The 18,400-nt window shown below is 38.0% G+C and overlaps 1 protein-coding gene across 1 annotated transcript in view; it reads left to right on the top strand.

The window, feature by feature from the left end:
- LOC128656477 (collagen alpha-1(XXI) chain-like) overlaps positions 1-18,400 on the top strand; it is a 788,552-nt gene that overhangs the window by 472,742 nt on the left and 297,410 nt on the right. The window contains exon 8 of the mRNA XM_053710398.1: positions 6,278-6,286. Within this exon, the coding sequence (XP_053566373.1) occupies positions 6,278-6,286 (9 nt within the window). The remainder of the gene's footprint in view (positions 1-6,277; positions 6,287-18,400) is intronic.

Here is an 18,400-nt window from a genome sequence, read left to right as displayed (position 1 = left end):
TATTCTTTGTAATTTAGTCTTTTTTATTTTTTGTAATTAGATACTTTGTAATTTTTAATTTAGTTTATTTAATTGGAAGTTAGTTTAATTTTAGTTTAATAGTTATATTAGTTTAATTGTTAGTTTAAACTTAGTAATTTGACAGGTAAGTTTTAATTTAATTTAAGATAGGGAAATTTTAATTTTAATATAAAGTTAGGGGGTGTTAGGTTTAGGGGTTACTAGTTTAAATTAGTTTATTGCGATGTGGGGGGCTTGCGGAATTAGGGGTTAATAACTTTAGTATAGTAGAGGTTATGTGGGGGGACGCCAGATAAGGGGTTAATAATATTTAAATAGAGTCTGCGATGCAGGAGGGCGATGGCTTTTGGGGTTAGTAACTTTATTACAGTGGCAACGATGTAGGGAGAGATTAGGGGTTAATAACTTTAATATAGTATTTGTTATGCGGAAGGGCCTTGGTTTAGGGGTTAATAGGTATTTTATGGGTGTTTAGTGTACTTTGTGATAGTTTAGTTATGAGTTTTATGTAACAGTTTTGTAGCGTAAAACTCATAACTACTGCTCTCAGATGGCGGTATGGATCTTGGCTGTAACGCAAGCTTTTTAGCCTCACCGCAAAACTCGTAATGGCAGGGCTATGGAAGTCCCATGAAAAAACGCCATTTTAACGAGTGCGGGACTGACGTTGCATTACAGGCTAAAAGGCTTGCGGTACAGCTATACCGACAAGACATGTAATGGCTGCGGTGCTTTGGAATGGGCTTTTAAGCCCAAAATTCCTTTTTATGGAACCCTAAACTTGTATTTACTGTAGCTAATCTCCCTGGACGTGGACAAAAGAGAAACATTGATCAAAGATTGCAACAAAGGATTGTTTGAATGGTGGACAAGGAACCTCTATCAACTTCCAGACAAATTCAAGCTGACCTTCAGGCACAGGGTACAAATGTGTCAGCTCGCACTATATATCACCATCTGAATGAAAAGGTCGGCAGGACCCCACTGTTGACACAGAAACATTAAAAAGCCAGATTGGAGTTTGCCAAAACTTACCTGAGGAAGCAAAATCTTTTTGGAAGAATGTGCTGTGGACAGACAAAATTACTTTTTGGTAAAGCCCATCATTCTACTGTTTTCTGAAAATTAAATGAGGATTTTAAAGAAAAGAATACAGTCCATACAGTCAAACATGGTGGAGGTTAACTGATGTTTTAGAGTTGCTTTGCTGCTTCAGGCACTGGATGTCTTGACTATGTGCATGGCATTATGAAATCTGAAGACTACCAAAGAATTCTGTGGTGCAATGTAGGGCCCAGTGTCAGAATGTTAGGTCTCCGTCAGAGGTCAGAGGTCAAGAGTCTTACAGCAGGATAATAACCAAAAGCACACATCAAAAAGCACCCAGAAACTGTTTAAGACAAAGCGCTGGAGAGTACTGAACTGGCCAGCAATGAGTCCAAATCTTAATCCCATAGAGCACCTGTGGAGAGATCTCAAAACAGCAGATGGGAAAAGGAACCCTTCCAATCTGAGATACATGGAGCAGTTGGTGATAAAAGAGTGGTCCAAAATTCCAGTAGAGAGGTGTAAGAAACTCATTGATGGTTACTTGAAGCAATTGATTTCAGTTATTTTTTCCAAGTGGTGTGCTACCAAATATTAAATTGAGAGTGCCAATAATTTTGTCCAGTCCATTTTTGGAGTTTTTCCTGGAATGTGTAAGATTTGGCTTTTTTTCTCCACTTTATTTTGTCATACAAATACAAAATAAATCAACATGAGAATGCCTAAACATTTGTAATTGCAACAATTTTCTGGGCGAAGTGGAGCATTATCTGACAGATGCAGGGGTGCCAATATTTTTGGCCATGATTGTATGTATATATAAATATATATATATATATATATATATAGCAATGAACAAATGGCAGCACTCACTGGTCCTTTAAATGTATATTTTATTGTGTCATATATATATCTATATATATATATATATATATATGTGTGTACATACATACGTACATACATACATACAGTCCTTTAAATGTATATTTTATTGTGTCATATATATATATATATATATATATATATATATATATATATATATATGTGTGTGTGTACATACATACCTACATACATACAAAGAGATAAGTGCTCTACCAGGAATGAGCAGCTTGTTCTATGGCGAGTTACCACCTTGGAGCAGCCTCTTTGATTCCAGTTGTGCATTTCACAGAGGAAAACTTTCCTGAACTATATTTCAGTTTGATTATGCAGAGTAAGTTCAGTCTAGCCCGAAATACAACGCAATTCGCCACTGAACAATGCAACCCCAGCTAGGAGACTTTGACTTATCATCTTTGTCCTGTGATTTTCTATTTTTAGTTTTATACAAAGATAAAGCTGTACTTCGTACGAAATATAGTTTTCTTCCTATGGTAATTTTTTGGAAAATATCAATCAGGAGATTGTTGTTCCTCATCTTTGTTTAGATCCTGCTAATTCTAAAGAACAATGTCTACATAATCTTGATGTGGTCAGAGCATTGAAGTCCTATACTCAAGTTACTAAGGAATTCAGACAATTTTTCAGCTTGTGTGTTCCTTATTCTATGACTTGTAAAGGGCAGACTGCTACTGTTGTGATTTCGGCCTTTTGGCTCAAACAAGTAATTTACAAGGCCTACCTGGTGGCAAGAAAGTCACCCCCCAATCATATCAAAGTCCATTCTACAGTATCATTAACAACTTCCTAGGCTTTAAAATGGTGCATCTTTGGAGCAGATTTGCAAACCGGCAGCATGGTCTGCTCTGCAAAGCTTTTAAAAAATGTTCCACTTTGATGCTTCTTCTCAAGCAGCTTGTGACAGGACAAGTCCTTCAAGCCACAGTGCCTGATAAATAGGAACTAACTGAATTTGGCCCACCCTTTCCGTAACATGGATTATCTGCTTGGATATTAATCCCACATGTTACGGAGCCCTTTGGGCTCTCATCATTATACCTGATAAATTCCAATTTTTGGGGCAGCAGTTCTAATTTGCACCTCTATAGACCCTGCTTTTGTCTTTCCCACCTATCTGTTTCCTATTCTCTGCTCGGCTATGCATTAAACTGAAAAGACATAGGAAGCGGGAGGGATCTTAAAGGGACATCATACTCATATGCTAAATCACTTGAAACTGATGCAGTATAACTGTAAAAAGCTGACAGGAAAATATCACCTGAGCATCTCTATGTAAAAAAGGAAGATATTTTACCTCACAATTTCCTCAGCTCAGCAGAGTAAGTGCTGTGTAAAAAAATATACCTTAGCTGCTGCCCAGCTGCAGGTAAAAAAAAAATGAAGAAATCAACAGCAGCCAATCCGCATCAGCAGTGCTGAGGTCATGAACTCTTTTACTTTGATCTCATGAGATTTCACTTAACTCTCATGAGATTTCATAGTAAACTTCCTTAAACTGAATAGGGAAATAAGATGAGTGTGCACGTAAGCTCACTCCCTTAGCTGTCTCGGGACAGAAATACTGATTTGCTGCTTAGAAGTCCTTTACAATGGGATGTGGCTACTGAGGAACTTTTGAGGTAAAATATATTTCTTTTTTACATAGAGATGCGCAGGTGATATTTTCTAGTCAGCTTTTTACAGCTATGCTGCATCACTTTCAAGTGTTTCAGCATTTGGGTATCATGGCCCTTTAAGTTCTTGTGTGGGTTCTTGGCCTCCTCCTAGTGGCAGGAATTATATCCCATATGTTATGAAGAAGAATTTATCAGGTAAGCATAAATTATATTTTTTTCTTGTTAATTTTTGTAATTAGAAAACTATCACTAGGCAAATAATTTCACTTTACAGAAGAAATTACTGAGTAAACTGTAAATATACTTTCTGCTTTAATGATAATGCTTTAGATATTTATGTATCTTTATCTATCGATCTTTATATGAAATGTATAGAAATGTATACACACTTGAAATCTGGCTATTTATTAACTAAATGATAACATTTAGCTAGATATTTGATTTTTTTTTACTGCATATGAATTTAACAGATGCACTCTAATATATGTTATAAAGAGTTAGAAATACCTATTTCAGTGGAAGCTTACTAGGTTGTTGCAAACAAACTGGTTCACAAGGAACTGGACTCAAAAATACCTATAAAAGAAGAAAAATATAATAATAATAATAATAATAATAATAATAATAATAATAATAATGGACAGTATATTCAATAAAATAAACAAATGCAATAAAAGTATATAGTAGAAAGTTAATAAATTAAATAATTAATTAATAGAAATATGCATGGAATTTTTTTACTAAATGATATACTAACACTTTTATGTTCATTGCTTTTCATTGTTATTATATCCCCCATTTTATTTCTAATTTTTCCCTATCAAAAAATGCATTTATATGCAAATGATGTTAGTACATAGTCAGGATGACAAATCTACTGTAGCAAGACACAAGATGCTGTTTTAACCAGCTGATTAACTAGATAAGTAGAGAAATAAAAAAATGTTTAAAGTCACCTAACATTTCATGTAAAATAAATGTGTTCTGGGTACCATTAGTTGTGCATAATAAAGAAATGTGCCTGGATCAGAACTGTTGATATTATATTGCTCTTATGTTGGACATTCAGGGCCTGATGATAAAAGATTATCCTTCTTGGAGAGAAATTGCAGTGCAGACTTCATGAGCACTGATCTCACTGAGGGTCTGATGATTTAAACCTCTCAGCTCAGACAAGTTGATCCTCCAGCACTACGAGATCTCTAGTGAAATTCTAAAAAGGCTATAAAAAACCAAGGGGCATTCCCTGCCTTTCTGTACGTGAAGGAGAGACAAGCCCAGTGTAATATAGCACTGCATGCCATGACAGTTCTGCTGAATTTACACTTTGTGTTTTGTATTTTGTGTTACCTTAGACTTTAGATTAAGTTTTATAACATTTAAACTTTGCACTTTCTATTTTAATGCATAAAGATTTTGCATTCAGCAATGTATTTAGAATTGTGATTTTACAAATTTTGATTATGCTTTCACAGTGGAAGTAATCTGACAGGGCCTTCCAAGTTCTGCCCTTTTCCTTATATAATTCATGAGTTCAGCCCCTGTATAGTCTACTATAATTTCTCTCCACATCGAAGAATCTTTGCTTATCACATTCATAGAAAGTAATTAATCTCTCTGTCTGTCAGTTTTTCAGTTTTATTTTAAATACGAGGAATACAAAATGCAATGTAATTTGTAAAAATTACACATAAATATACAAAGTATGAGCGTTATTTGTTAAAGTTACACAGAAACGGTGAAAGCATAAATCTAATTGATAAAATCCCAATAAAAAATACACTGCTGTATACAAATAAAATACAACATAGAAAGTGTAAAGTTTAAATGTAGTAAAACTTAATCTGAAGTGTAACATAATATAAAATACAAAGCACAAAATATAAATGCAGCAGAACTCTCATGTCATGCAGTGCCATATTGCACTAGGTTTGTCTCTCCTTCATACACCAAGATGCAGGGAACGCCCCTTGGAGAAATGCAGCAAAATCTGTCTTTTTAGAATTTCACTAGAGATCTCTTAGTGCTGGAGGATAATTTTATACCAAATCGTCTGAGCGGAGAGGTTTATAAAATCAGGCCTTCAGTCATCTCCAGTATATAGTTCTTTTGGCTGATGTGTACCTACAGGGGGTATATAAAAGGGGCATTTATAAATGCAAATAATTGCTTTGCTTAAAATAAAATAATACGAAAAGTTATTATATCTTTTTACTGACAACACTTTTACAGTTGTATTTATTTTAAATGTAATCACTTTTTAATCTCAAAGCATTAAGGCATCTGTAAAACTGTGCAATTGTATTGTTTGCTTTAGTGTGAATAGAGCTGTTTTTTGCTTCCTTTTAAAAAAAGTCTCCCTTATTTTTTTCTCAAACAATTTAAAATGTAGGGCTTTTTTTGATGCTAGAATAAATATGGTGTAAAGATAGATAGATTGATAGAAATGTAACGTGTTATAAATAAAAAATATATATAATTTTCTTTCTCTTCTCTTTGTTTCGTGTGAATAGAGCTGTTTTTTGCTGCCTTTTAAAAAAAGGCTCCCTTATTTTTTTCTCAAACAATTTCAAATGTAGGGCTTTGTTTGATGCTAGAATAAATATGGTGTAAAGATAGATAGATTGATAGAAATGTAACGTGTTATAAATAAAAAAATATATATAATTTTCTGTCTCTTCTCTTTGTTTCAGAATGGAGAGGTACTGTATTCCATGTGATTTTTTTTTCTTTTATTGAGGTAACATCTTTTTTTTCTGAAAACGTTACATTATGAGCAAAACTATAATAATAAACATGAATAAATGTTTATATATATATATATATATATATATATATATATATATATATATATATATATATATATATACAGGTATATATATATATCACACAATTCAATTGTGAGAACTGGTACATATGCAGAAAATTCTCATTGCATGTGTAAATGATAGCTAGGCATTACTGACATGGTTTAAAAGAACATTGACCTCTTGCTTTTCTGTTAAAATTGTGCTTGTTCCACTCTCCCTAGAGAGACCAAAAAGCAAATATGTAACCTGCAAATGCTGTAAATTAAAGAGCTGGTTTAGGCAATTTGCAGCATTTTGAGAACCTCAGTTTCAGATTTTGCTGTATGACTTCTCTAGCGAGTGAGAAAAAAGCTCACATTTTATACAAAACAAAGGAGTTTAATTCCCTTTACGCTTAATTTAATGACTTTGAAGTTAATATTTACTTGTAGCGTGAATGCTATTTGAAGATAGATTTTGTGATTTAACAAAATTTAAAGCTATACCAATTTTTGAAAACATTTTAGTAAACGTGCTTTTTTCAAGGCAAAAGTACATATTTTTAATACAGTTTTTGAAAAAATAAAATAAAAAAACAACATTTAAAAATATATATAGTTTGTATAACGCTATATAACCTTATATCTTGTACAACAACATTCACACAGTATTAAATGCCGCTGTATATCTAGCTCTATATTAGCCTTATACCCTACTCATTATTCTAGCTTTGTTTTACTGTTACTTATATATCACACCCATATAATTTTCTAGATAGAGAATAGGACCTAGGATTAGAGGTTTTAAGGAATATTAATCACCTCTTGCTTTTGTGTAAGAAATGTTCTGGTCTCATCTAGGGATGGGCGAATGTTTCGCAACATTCGAAAAATGAAAAGAATTTATAACACATTCGTTCGTTCGAATCGAATTTCGAATGTTTACATAACATTCTAACATTCGATTTTCGAATTTTCGGTTTTGAATTTTACGATTACATTCAAAAATATTAATTTAGAAAAATTCGAATTTATATTTGTAATAGTATTTCTAATGCTTTCTTTAAATGTAATATTCGAATTATGCAATATTCGAATTCGAAAAATTTGAATTAATATGTTTGTAATAGTATTTCTAATGCTTTCTTTAAATGTACTAGTCGAATTATGCAATATTCTATATAGAAACATTTGAAATGATATATTTGTATCTATTATGTATCAATTTACTAGATTCCCTCCCTACCACATGAACTATTGAACTTGTATACTTGTATACTGAATAGTATTTGTTAAATAGAATGTTAAATTCGAAATTTTGAATGTGGACATTCGATATAATTATAAACATTCGAATTCGAAAGTGACATTCGAAAACTGTAAATAGCATTCAATTATAGAATTTTTAAGAATATTCGTTCTTATCAACATTCGGATTTATAATTCGAATTTCGGTAATAACATTCGTTCTAACATTCAAATTCGGAAATTTACACATTCGCCCATCTCTAGTCTCATCCTCCCTAGAGAGGGGAAAAATAAAACTCTGTAACTTAGGTTTTCAATTGTTTTGCTGTATTTTGAAAACCTAGGTTTTATTTAATGTTCCTTGAAAATAAAGGGCTATATTCATAGTTGATCATTGATCTGCTGAATTACCTTGTCTTTAAACAAGCCTATGTTTACAATTCATTGGGACTCCACATATCTTTTCTAGGTGATTACCAGTGGGCATTCCTGATGTCTAGATGCATAGTGAGGTTTGAGAGTTGTATAAATTGTTAAGGAAACTGTTTATTTCAAGATTCTAGTACAATATCTATAAAAAATTGAGTCTTTATACATCAAAGTGAAATGTTAAGTACTATACACCCTCACATATTATCGGAATATACATATCCAATTATACCCTAAAGCAGCTTTAAGAAAATGGGTTAGAGCCTGTTCTTATTATGCTATTGCTTGCCTGTACATATGTGTTTAACACCCCAAAAGTGGGTTAATAACTTAATTACAGTTCTGTAGCAACAATGCACTCCTGAATGAGCTGAACACATTGATGAAGTTTAACTATGTGTTTTACTGCTTTGCATGGGTTAAACCAGGGCACACTCTATAACTGTACCAGTTGGACCCACATGACACTCGTTAAATTTGACAGTGGTGTCATATAGGAAAAGCATATTTCAGCTAATTGTGTTTTGTAGGTAAATTACTCTCATTTAGGGACTGGGCATCAGCATGCTCTGATGTGACATTTTAATCTGCTGAACTTTAATCCTTGTGATTGTAACTATGGTTGGGTTTAGACTGTAGTGGGCAGAGAATTGGGGTGTCATTTAATTCCTGGACCCAGGCAGCCCAATGTTTTCAGCTGGACCTGTGTTAAACACTAAGGCCTAGATTTAGAGTTTGGCGGTAGTCGTGAAAACCAGCGTTAGAGGCTCCTAACGCTGGTTTTAGGCTACCGCCGGTATTTGGAGTCACTCAAAATAGGGTCTAACGCTCACTTTTCAGCCGCGACTTTTCCATACCGCAGATCCCCTTACGTCAATTGCGTATCCTATCTTTTCAATGGGATCTTCCTAACGCCGGTATTTAGAGTCGTTTCTGAAGTGAGCGTTAGAGCTCTAACGACAAAACTCCAGCCGCAGAAAAAAAGCAGGAGTTAAGAGCTTTCTGGGCTAACGCCGGTTCATAAAGCTCTTAACTACTGTACCCTAAAGTACACTAACACCCATAAACTACCTATGTACCCCTAAACTGAGGTCCCCCCACATCGCCGCAACTCGATTACATTTTTTTAACCCCTAATCTGCCGACCGCCACCTACGTTATACTTATGTACCCCTAATCTGCTGCCCCTAACACCGCCGACCCCTATGTTATATTTATTAACCCCTAACCTGCCCCCCTCAACGTCGCCGCCAGCTACTTACAATAATTAACCCCTAATCTGCCGACCGCAAAGCGCCGCCTCCTACGTTATCCTTATTTACCCCTAATCTGCTGCCCCTAACACCGCCGACCCCTATATTTTATTTATTAACCCCTAATCTGCCCCCCTCAACGTCGCCGACACCTGCCTACACTTATTAACCCCTAATCTGCCGAGCGGACCTCAGCGCTACTATAATAAAGTTATTAACCCCTAATCCGCCTCACTAACCCTATCATAAATAGTATTAACCCCTAATCTGCCCTCCCTAACATCGCCGACACCTAACTTCAATTATTAACCCCTAATCTGACAACCGGAGCTCACCGCTACTATAATAAATGGATTAACCCCTAAAGCTAAGTCTAACCCTAACACTAACACCCCCCTAACTTAAATATAATTTACATCTAACGAAATTAATTAACTCTTATTAAATAAATTATTCCTATTTAAAGATAAATACTTACCTGTAAAATAAATCCTAATATAGCTACAATATAAATTATAATTACATTGTAGCTATTTTAGGATTAATATTTATTTTACAGGCAACTTTGTAATTATTTTAACCAGGTACAATAGCTATTAAATAGTTAAGAACTATTTAATAGTTACCTAGTTAAAATAATAGCAAAATTACCTGTAAAATAAATCCTAACCTAATTTATAATTAAACCTAACACTACCCTAGCAATAAATTAATTAAATAAAATACCTACAATTACCTACAATTAACCTAACACTACACTATCAATAAATAAATTAAATACAATTCCTACAAATAACTACAATTACATAAACTAACTAAAGTACAAAAAATAAAAAAGAACTAAGTTACAAAAAATAAAAAAATATTTACAAACATAAGAAAAATATTACAACAATTTTAAACTAATTACACCTACTCTAAGCCCCCTAATAAAATAACAAAGACCCCCAAAATAAAAAAATGCCCTACCCTATTCTAAATTAATAGAGTTCAAAGCTCTTTTACCTTACCAGCCCTTAACAGGGCCCTTTGCGGGGCATGCCCCAAGAAAATCAGCTCTTTTGCCTGTAAAAAAAAACATACAATACCCCCCCCCCAACATTACAACCCACCACCCACTGTTCCGATCAGCCAATAGAATGCGAGCTCAATCTGATCAGCCAATCGGATTGAACTTGATTCTGATTGGCTGATTCCATCAGCCAATCAGAATATTCCTACCTTAATTCCGATTGGCTGATAGAATCCTATCAGCCAATCGGAAATCGAGGGACGCCATCTTGGATGATGTCCCTTAAAGGAACCGTCATTCGTCGGGAGACGCCGGAAGAAGAGGATGGATCCGCGTCGGCTGCTTCAACATGGACCCGCTCCGCACCGGATGGAAGAAGATCGAAGATGCCGCTTGGATGAAGATGTTTGCCGGTCCGGATGTCCTCTTCTTGCCGGATAGGAGGAAGACTTTGGAGCCTCTTCTGGACCTCTTCAGCACCGGATGCCAGGACGGATCGGTGATACCTGTTGAGGTGAAGACAAGGCAGGAAGATCTTCAGGGGCTTAGTGTTAGGTTTATTTAAGGGGGGTTTGGGTTAGATTAGGGGTATGTGGGTGGTGGGTTGTAATGTTGGGGGGGGGGGTATTGTATGTTTTTTTTTACTGGCAAAAGAGCTGATTTTCTTGGGGCATGCCCTGCAAAGGGCCCTGTTCAGGGCTGGTAAGGTAAAAGAGCTTTGAACTTTAGTAATTTAGAATAGGGTAGGGCATTTTTTTATTTTGGGGGGCTTTGCTATTTTATTAGGGGGCTTAGAGTAGGTGTAATTAGTTTAAAATTGTTGTAATATTTTTCTTATGTTTGTAAATATTTTTTTATTTTTTGTAACTTAGTTCTTTTTTATTTGTTGTACTTTAGTTAGTTTATGTAATTGTAGTTATTTGTAGGAATTGTATTTAATTTATTTATTGATAGTGTAGTGTTAGGTTTTATTGTAGGTAATTGTAGGTATTTTATTTAATTAATTTATTGATAGGGTAGTGTTAGGTTTAATTATAACTTAGGTTAGGATTTATTTTACAGGTAATTTTGTTATTATTTTAACTAGGTAACTATTAAATAGTTCTTAACTATTTAATAGCTATTGTACCTGGTTAAAATAATTACAAAGTTGCCTGTAAAATAAATATTAATCCTAAAATAGCTACAATGTAATTATAATTTATATTGTAGCTATATTAGGATTTATTTTAAAGGTAAGTATTTATCTTTAAATAGGAATAATTTATTTAATAAGAGTTAATTAATTTCGTTAGATGTAAATTATATTTAAGTTAGGGGGGTGTTAGTGTTAGGGTTAGACTTAGCTTTAGGGGTTAATCCATTTATTATAGTAGCGGTGAGCTCTGGTCGTCAGATTAGGGGTTAATAATTGAAGTTAGGTGTCGGCGATGTTAGGGAGGGCAGATTAGGGGTTAATACTATTTATGATAGGGTTAGTGAGGCGGATTAGGGGTTAATAACTTTATTATAGTAGCGCTCAGGTCCGCTCGGCAGATTAGGGGTTAATAAGTGTAGGCAGGTGTCGGCGACGTTGTGGGGGGCAGGTTAGGGGTTAATAAATATAATAAAGGGGTCGGCGGTGTTAGGGGCAGCAGATTAGGGGTACATAGGGATAATGTAAGTTGCGGCGGTTTACGGAGCGGAAGATTAGGGGTTAATAATATAATGCAGGGGTCAGCGATAGCGGGGGCGGCAGATTAGGGGTTAATAAGTGTAAGGGTAGGGGTGTTTAGACTCGGGGTACATGTTAGAGTGTTAGGTGCAGACGTAGGAAGTGTTTCCCCATAGGAAACAATGGGGCTGCGTTAGGAGCTGAACGCGGCTTTTTTGCAGGTGTTAGGTTTTTTTCAGCTCAAATAGCCCCGTTGTTTCCTATGGGAGAATCGTGCACGAGCACGTTTTTGAGGCTGGCCGCGTCCGTAAGCAACTCTGGTATCGAGAGTTGCATTTGCGGTAAAAATGCTCTACGCTCCTTTTTTGGAGCCTAACGCAGCATTTTTTTGGACTCTCGATACCAGAGTTAATTTTATGGTGCGGCCAGAAAAAAGCCCGCGTAGCGTTAACAACCCATCTACCGCCAAACTCCAAATCTAGGCCATAATTTGTAAACAATAGAAAAAATGCTTTCATCGTTAAAACAGTGTTTCTCTTGTTAAGTGTGTTCAGTCCACGGGTCATCCATTACTTATGGGATATATTCTCCTCCCCAACAGGAAGTTGCAAGAGGATCACCCAAGCAGAGCTGCTATATAGCTCAAGTCTCAACATAGAAGGAGGTCCGCGAGAGGAGTGGTGTTTTATACTTAATTTATTTCTCCAATCAAAAGTTTGTTATTTTTAAATGGCACCGGAGTGTGCTGTTTTTCTCTCAGGCAGTATTTAGAAGAAGAATCTGCCTGCGTTTTCAATGATCTTAGCAGATGTAACTAAGATCCACTGGCTGTTCTCGCACATTCTGAGGAGTGGGGTAACTTCAGAAAAGGGAATAGCATGCGGGGTCCCCCGCAAATGAGGTATGTGCAGTAATATTTTCTAGGAATGGAATTGACTAAGAAAACACTGCTGTTACCCATATGATGTAAGTACAGCCTTTAATGCAGTAGTAGCGACTGGTATCAGGCTGATAAATGTATGCGCAGTTGAGTTATTTTCTAGGGACTAGAATTTGACTGAGAAAATACTGTTAATACTGAAATAAATGTATGAGCCTTAACTGCAGTAGAAGCGACTGGTAGCAGGCTTAGTGATAACTTTGCATAACACTGGAAAGTTGTTTTTAAAACGTTTACTGGCATGTTATTCGTTTTGTGAGGTACTTTGGTGATAAATCTTTTTGGGCATGATTTTTTTCCATATGGCTAACGTATATTTCTGCATAGAAACCGTTGTAACAGGTCTCCTACTGTTGTAATATGAGTGGGAGGGGCCTTTTTTAGCGCCTTGTTGCGCAGTTAAAATTCTTGCACAGTCTTCCTGCTTCTTCCTCCTTGATCCAGGACGTCTCCAGAGGGCGCAGGGGTCTTCAAAATTCATTTTTGAGGGAGGTAATCAGTCACAGCAGACCTGTGACAGTGTGTTTGACTGTGATAAAAGCGTTAAATCTTAAATTGATTATCCGTTTTTGGGTATTGAGGGGTTAATCATCCGTTTGCTAGTGGGCGCAATCCTCTGCTAAATTCATACATTTACTGTTAAAATTGTTGGCTATAACTGAATTAGTTCATTGTTATTTCAACTGTGACAGTTTTTTTGTGTTTTTAAAAGCGCTGCAGCGTTTTTTTCTATTGCTTGTAAATTTATTGAAAGATTTTTTCCAAGCTTGCTAGCCTTCATTGCTAGTCTGTTTAAACATGTCTGATACAGATGAATCTGCTTGTACATTATGTTTAAAAGCCAATGTGGAGCCCAATAGAAATATGTGTACCAATTGTATTGATGTTACTTTAAATAAGAGTCAGTCTTTACCGGTAAAGAAATTATCACCAGACAACGAGGGGGAAGTTATGCCGCCTAACTCTCCTCAAGTGTCAGTACCTTCGCCTCCCGCTCAGGAGGTGCGTGAGATTGTGGCGCCAAGTACATCAAGGCCCTTACAAATCACTTTGCATGATATGGCTAATGTTATGAAAGAAGTATTATCTAATTTGCCTGAGTTGAGAGGCAAGCGCGATAGCTCTGGGTTTAGAACAGAGCGCGCCGATGACACGAGAGCCATGTCCGATACTGCGTCACAATTTGCAGAACATGAGGACGGAGAGCTTCATTCTGTAGGTGACGGATCTGCTCCGGGGAGACCGGATTCAGAAATTTCAAATTTTAAATTTAAGCTTGAGAACCTCCGTGTATTGCTAGGGGAGGTGTTAGCGGCTCTGAACGATTGCGACACGGTTGCAATCCCAGAGAAATTATGTAGGCTGGATAAATACTATGCGGTACCGGTGTGTACTGACGTTTTTCCTATACCTAAAAGGCTTACAGAGATTATTAGCAAGGAGTGGGATAGACCCGGTGTGCCCTTTTCCCCTCCTCCGATATTTAGAAAAATGTTCCCAATAGACGCCACCACACGAGACTTATGGCAGACGGTCCCTAAGGTGGAGGGAGCAGTTTCTACTTTAGCCAAGCGTACCACTATCCCGGTGGAGGATAGTTGTGCTTTCTCAGATCCAATGGATAAAAATTAGAAGGTTACCTTAAGAAAATGTTTGTTCAACAAGGTTTTATATTACAGCCCCTTGCATGCATTGCGCCCGTCACTGCTGCAGCAGCATTCTGGTTTGAGTCTCTGGAAGAGGCTATTCGCACAGCACCATTGGATGAGATTATGAACAAGCTTAAAGCCCTTAAGCTAGCTAATGCATTTGTTTCGGATGCCGTTGTGCATTTAACCAAACTAACGGCTAAGAACTCCGGATTCGCCATCCAGGCGCGCAGAGCGATATGGCTTAAATTCTGGTCAGCAGATGTAACTTCTAAATCTAAATTGCTTAATATTCCTTTCAAAGGGCAAACCTTATTCGGGCCCGGCTTGAAAGAAATTATTGCTGACATTACTGGAGGTAAGGGTCACACCCTTCCTCAGGACAGGGCCAAATCAAAAGCCAAACAGTCTAATTTTCGTGCCTTTCGTAATTTCAAGGCAGGAGCAGCATCAACTTCCTCCGCTCCAAAACAGGAAGGGACTGCTACTCATTACAGACAGGGTTGGAAAGGCAACCAGTCCTGGAACAAGGGCAAGCAGGCCAGAAAACCTACTTCTGCCCCTAAGACAGCATGAAGAAAGGGCCCCCTATCCGGAAACGGATCTAGTGGGGGGCAGACTTTCTCTCTTCGCCCAGGCCTGGGCAAGAGATGTCCAGGATCCCTGGGCGTTGGAGATCATATCTCAGGGATACCTTCTGGACTTCAAAACTTCTCCTCCACAAGGGAGATTTCATCTGTCAAGGTTATCAACAAACCTAATAAAGAAAGAGGCATTTCTATGATGTGTACAAGACCTCTTAGTAATGGGAGTGATCCACCCGGTTCCGCGGACGGAACAAGGGCAAGGTTTTTACTCAAATCTGTTTGTGGTTCCCAAAAAAGAGGGAACCTTCAGGCCAATCTTGGACCTGAAGATCTTAAACAAATTCCTAAGAGTTCCATCGTTCAAAATGGAAACTATTCGAACCATCCTACCCATGATCCAAGAGGGTCAGTATATGACCACAGTGGACTTGAAGGATGCCTACCTTCACATACCGATTCACAAGGATCATTATCGGTACCTAAGGTTTGCCTTTCTAGACAGGCATTACCAGTTTGCAGCTCTTCCCTTCGGGTTGGCTACGGCCCCGAGAATTTTTACAAAGGTTCTGGGCTCGCTTCTGGCGGTACTAAGACCGCGAGGCATAGCGGTGGCTCCGTACCTAGACGACATCCTGATACAAGCACCAACTTTTCAAAATGCAAAGTCTCATACAGAGATAGTTCTAGCATTTCTGAGGTCGCATGGGTGGAAAGTGAACATGGAAAAGAGTTCTCTGTTCCCACTCACAAGGGTTCCCTTTCTAGGGACTCTTATAGATTCTGTAGAGATGAAGATTTACCTGACGGAGTCCAGGTTATCAAAAATCCTAAATGCTTGCCGTGTCCTTCATTCCATTCCAAGCCCATCAGTAGCTCAGTGCATGGAAGTAATCGGCTTAATGGTCGCGGCAATGGACATAGTGCCATTTGCGCGCCTACATCTCAGACCGCTGCAACTATGCATGCTAAGTCAGTGGAATGGGGATTACTCAGATCTGTCCCCTTTACTAAATCTGGACCAGGAGGCCAGAGATTCTCTTCTCTGGTGGTTGTCGCGGGTTCATCTGTCCAAAGGAATGACTTTTCGCAGACCAGATTGGACGATTGTTACAACAGATGCCAGCCTACTAGGCTGGGGTGCAGTCTGGAACTCCCTGAAGGCTCAGGGATCGTGGACTCAGGAGGAGAAACTCCTCCCAATAAACATTCTGGAATTAAGAGCAATATTCAATGCTCTTCTAGCTTGGCCTCAGTTAGCAACACTGAGGTTCATCAGATTTCAGTCGGACAACATCACGACTGTGGCTTACATCAATCATCAAGGGGGAACCAGGAGTTCCCTAGCGATGTTGGAAGTCTCGAAGATAATTCGCTGGGTAGAGTCGCACTCTTGTCACCTGTCAGTGATCTACATCCCAGGCGTGGAGAACTGGGAGGTGGACTTTCTAAGTCGCCAGACCTTTCATCCGGGGGAGTGGGAACTTCACCCGGAGGTGTTTGCTCAACTGATTCTTCGTTGGGGCGAACCAGAGCTGGATCTCATGGCATCTTGCCAGAACGCCAAGCTTCCTTGTTACGGATCCAGGTCCAGGGACCCAGGAGCGGTGCTGGTAGATGCACTAGCAGCCCCTTGGGTTTTCAACATGGCTTATGTGTTTCCACCTTTTCCGTTGCTACCTCGACTGATTGCCAGGATCAAACAGGAGAGAGCATCGGTGATTCTGATAGCGCCTGCGTGGCCACGCAGGACCTGGTATGCAGACCTAGTGGACATGTCGTCCTGTCCACCATGGTCTCTGCCTCTGAGGCAGGACCTTCTAATTCAGGGTCCTTTCAACCATCCAAGCCTGGCAGGCTGACTGCATGGAGATTGAACGCTTGATTCTATCAAAGCGTGGTTTTTCGGAGTCGGTTATTGATACGTTAATACAGGCTTGGAAACCTGTTACCAGAAAAATTTACCATAAGATATGGCGTAAATATTTATATTGGTGTGAATCCAAGAGTTACTCATGGAGTAAGGTTAGGATATTGGCTTTTCTACAAGAAGGTTTAGAAAAGGGTTTATCCGCTAGTTCGTTAAAGGGACAGATTTCTGCTCTGTCTATTCTTTTACACAAACGTCTGGCAGAGAATCCAGACGTCCAAGCTTTTTGTCAGGCTTTGGCTAGGATTAAGCCTGTGTTTAAAACTGTTGCTCCTCCGTGGAGCTTAAACTTGGTTCTTAAAGTTCTTCAGGGTGTTCCGTTTGAACCCCTTCATTCCATTGATATTAAGCTTTTATCTTGGAAAGTTCTGTTTTTGATGGCTATTTCCTCGGCTCGAAGAGTCTCTGAGTTATCTGCCTTACATTGCAATTCTCCTTATCTGATTTTTCATTCAGACAAGGTAGTTCTGTGTACTAAACCTGGGTTTTTACCTAAGGTTGTTTCTAACAGGAATATCAATCAAGAGATTGTTGTTCCTTCATTGTGTCCTAATCCTTCTTCAAAGAAGGAACGTTTATTGCATAATCTGGACGTAGTCCGTGCCCTGAAGTTCTACTTACAGGCAACTAAAGATTTTCGGCAAACTTCTTCTCTGTTTGTCGTTTTTTCTGGTCAGAGGAGAGGTCAAAAGGCTTCGGCCACCTCTCTCTCTTTTTGGCTTCGTAGCATAATACGTTTAGCCTATGAGACTGCTGGACAGCAGCCTCCTGAAAGAATTACAGCTCATTCCACTAGAGCTGTGGCTTCCACCTGGGCCTTTAAGAATGAGGCCTCTGTTGAACAGATTTGCAAGGCTGCAACTTTTTTCTTCACTTCATACCTTTTCAAAATTTTACAAATTTGACACTTTTGCTTCTTCGGAGGCTGGTTTTGGGAGAAGGGTTCTACAGGCAGTGGTTCCTTCTGTTTAATGTTCCTGCCTTGTCCCTCCCATCATCCGTGTACTTTAGCTTTGGTATTGGTATCCCATAAGTAATGGATGACCCGTGGACTGAACACACTTAACAAGAGAAAACATAATTTATGCTTACCTGATAAATTTATTTCTCTTGTAGTGTGTTCAGTCCACGGCCCGCCCTGTCTTTTTTGAGGCAGTTCTAAATTTTAATTAAAACTCCAGTCACCACTGCACCCTATAGTTTTTCCTTTCTCGTCTTGTTTCGGTCGAATGACTGGATATGACATGTGAGGGGAGGAGCTATATAGCAGCTCTGCTTGGGTGATCCTCTTGCAACTTCCTGTTGGGGAGGAGAATATATCCCATAAGT

The sequence above is a fragment of the Bombina bombina genome, chromosome 4 (genome assembly GCF_027579735.1).
Source record: "Bombina bombina isolate aBomBom1 chromosome 4, aBomBom1.pri, whole genome shotgun sequence".
NCBI classification, from domain to species: domain Eukaryota; kingdom Metazoa; phylum Chordata; class Amphibia; order Anura; family Bombinatoridae; genus Bombina; species Bombina bombina.
This window is presented reverse-complemented; position numbering and strand designations above follow the sequence as displayed.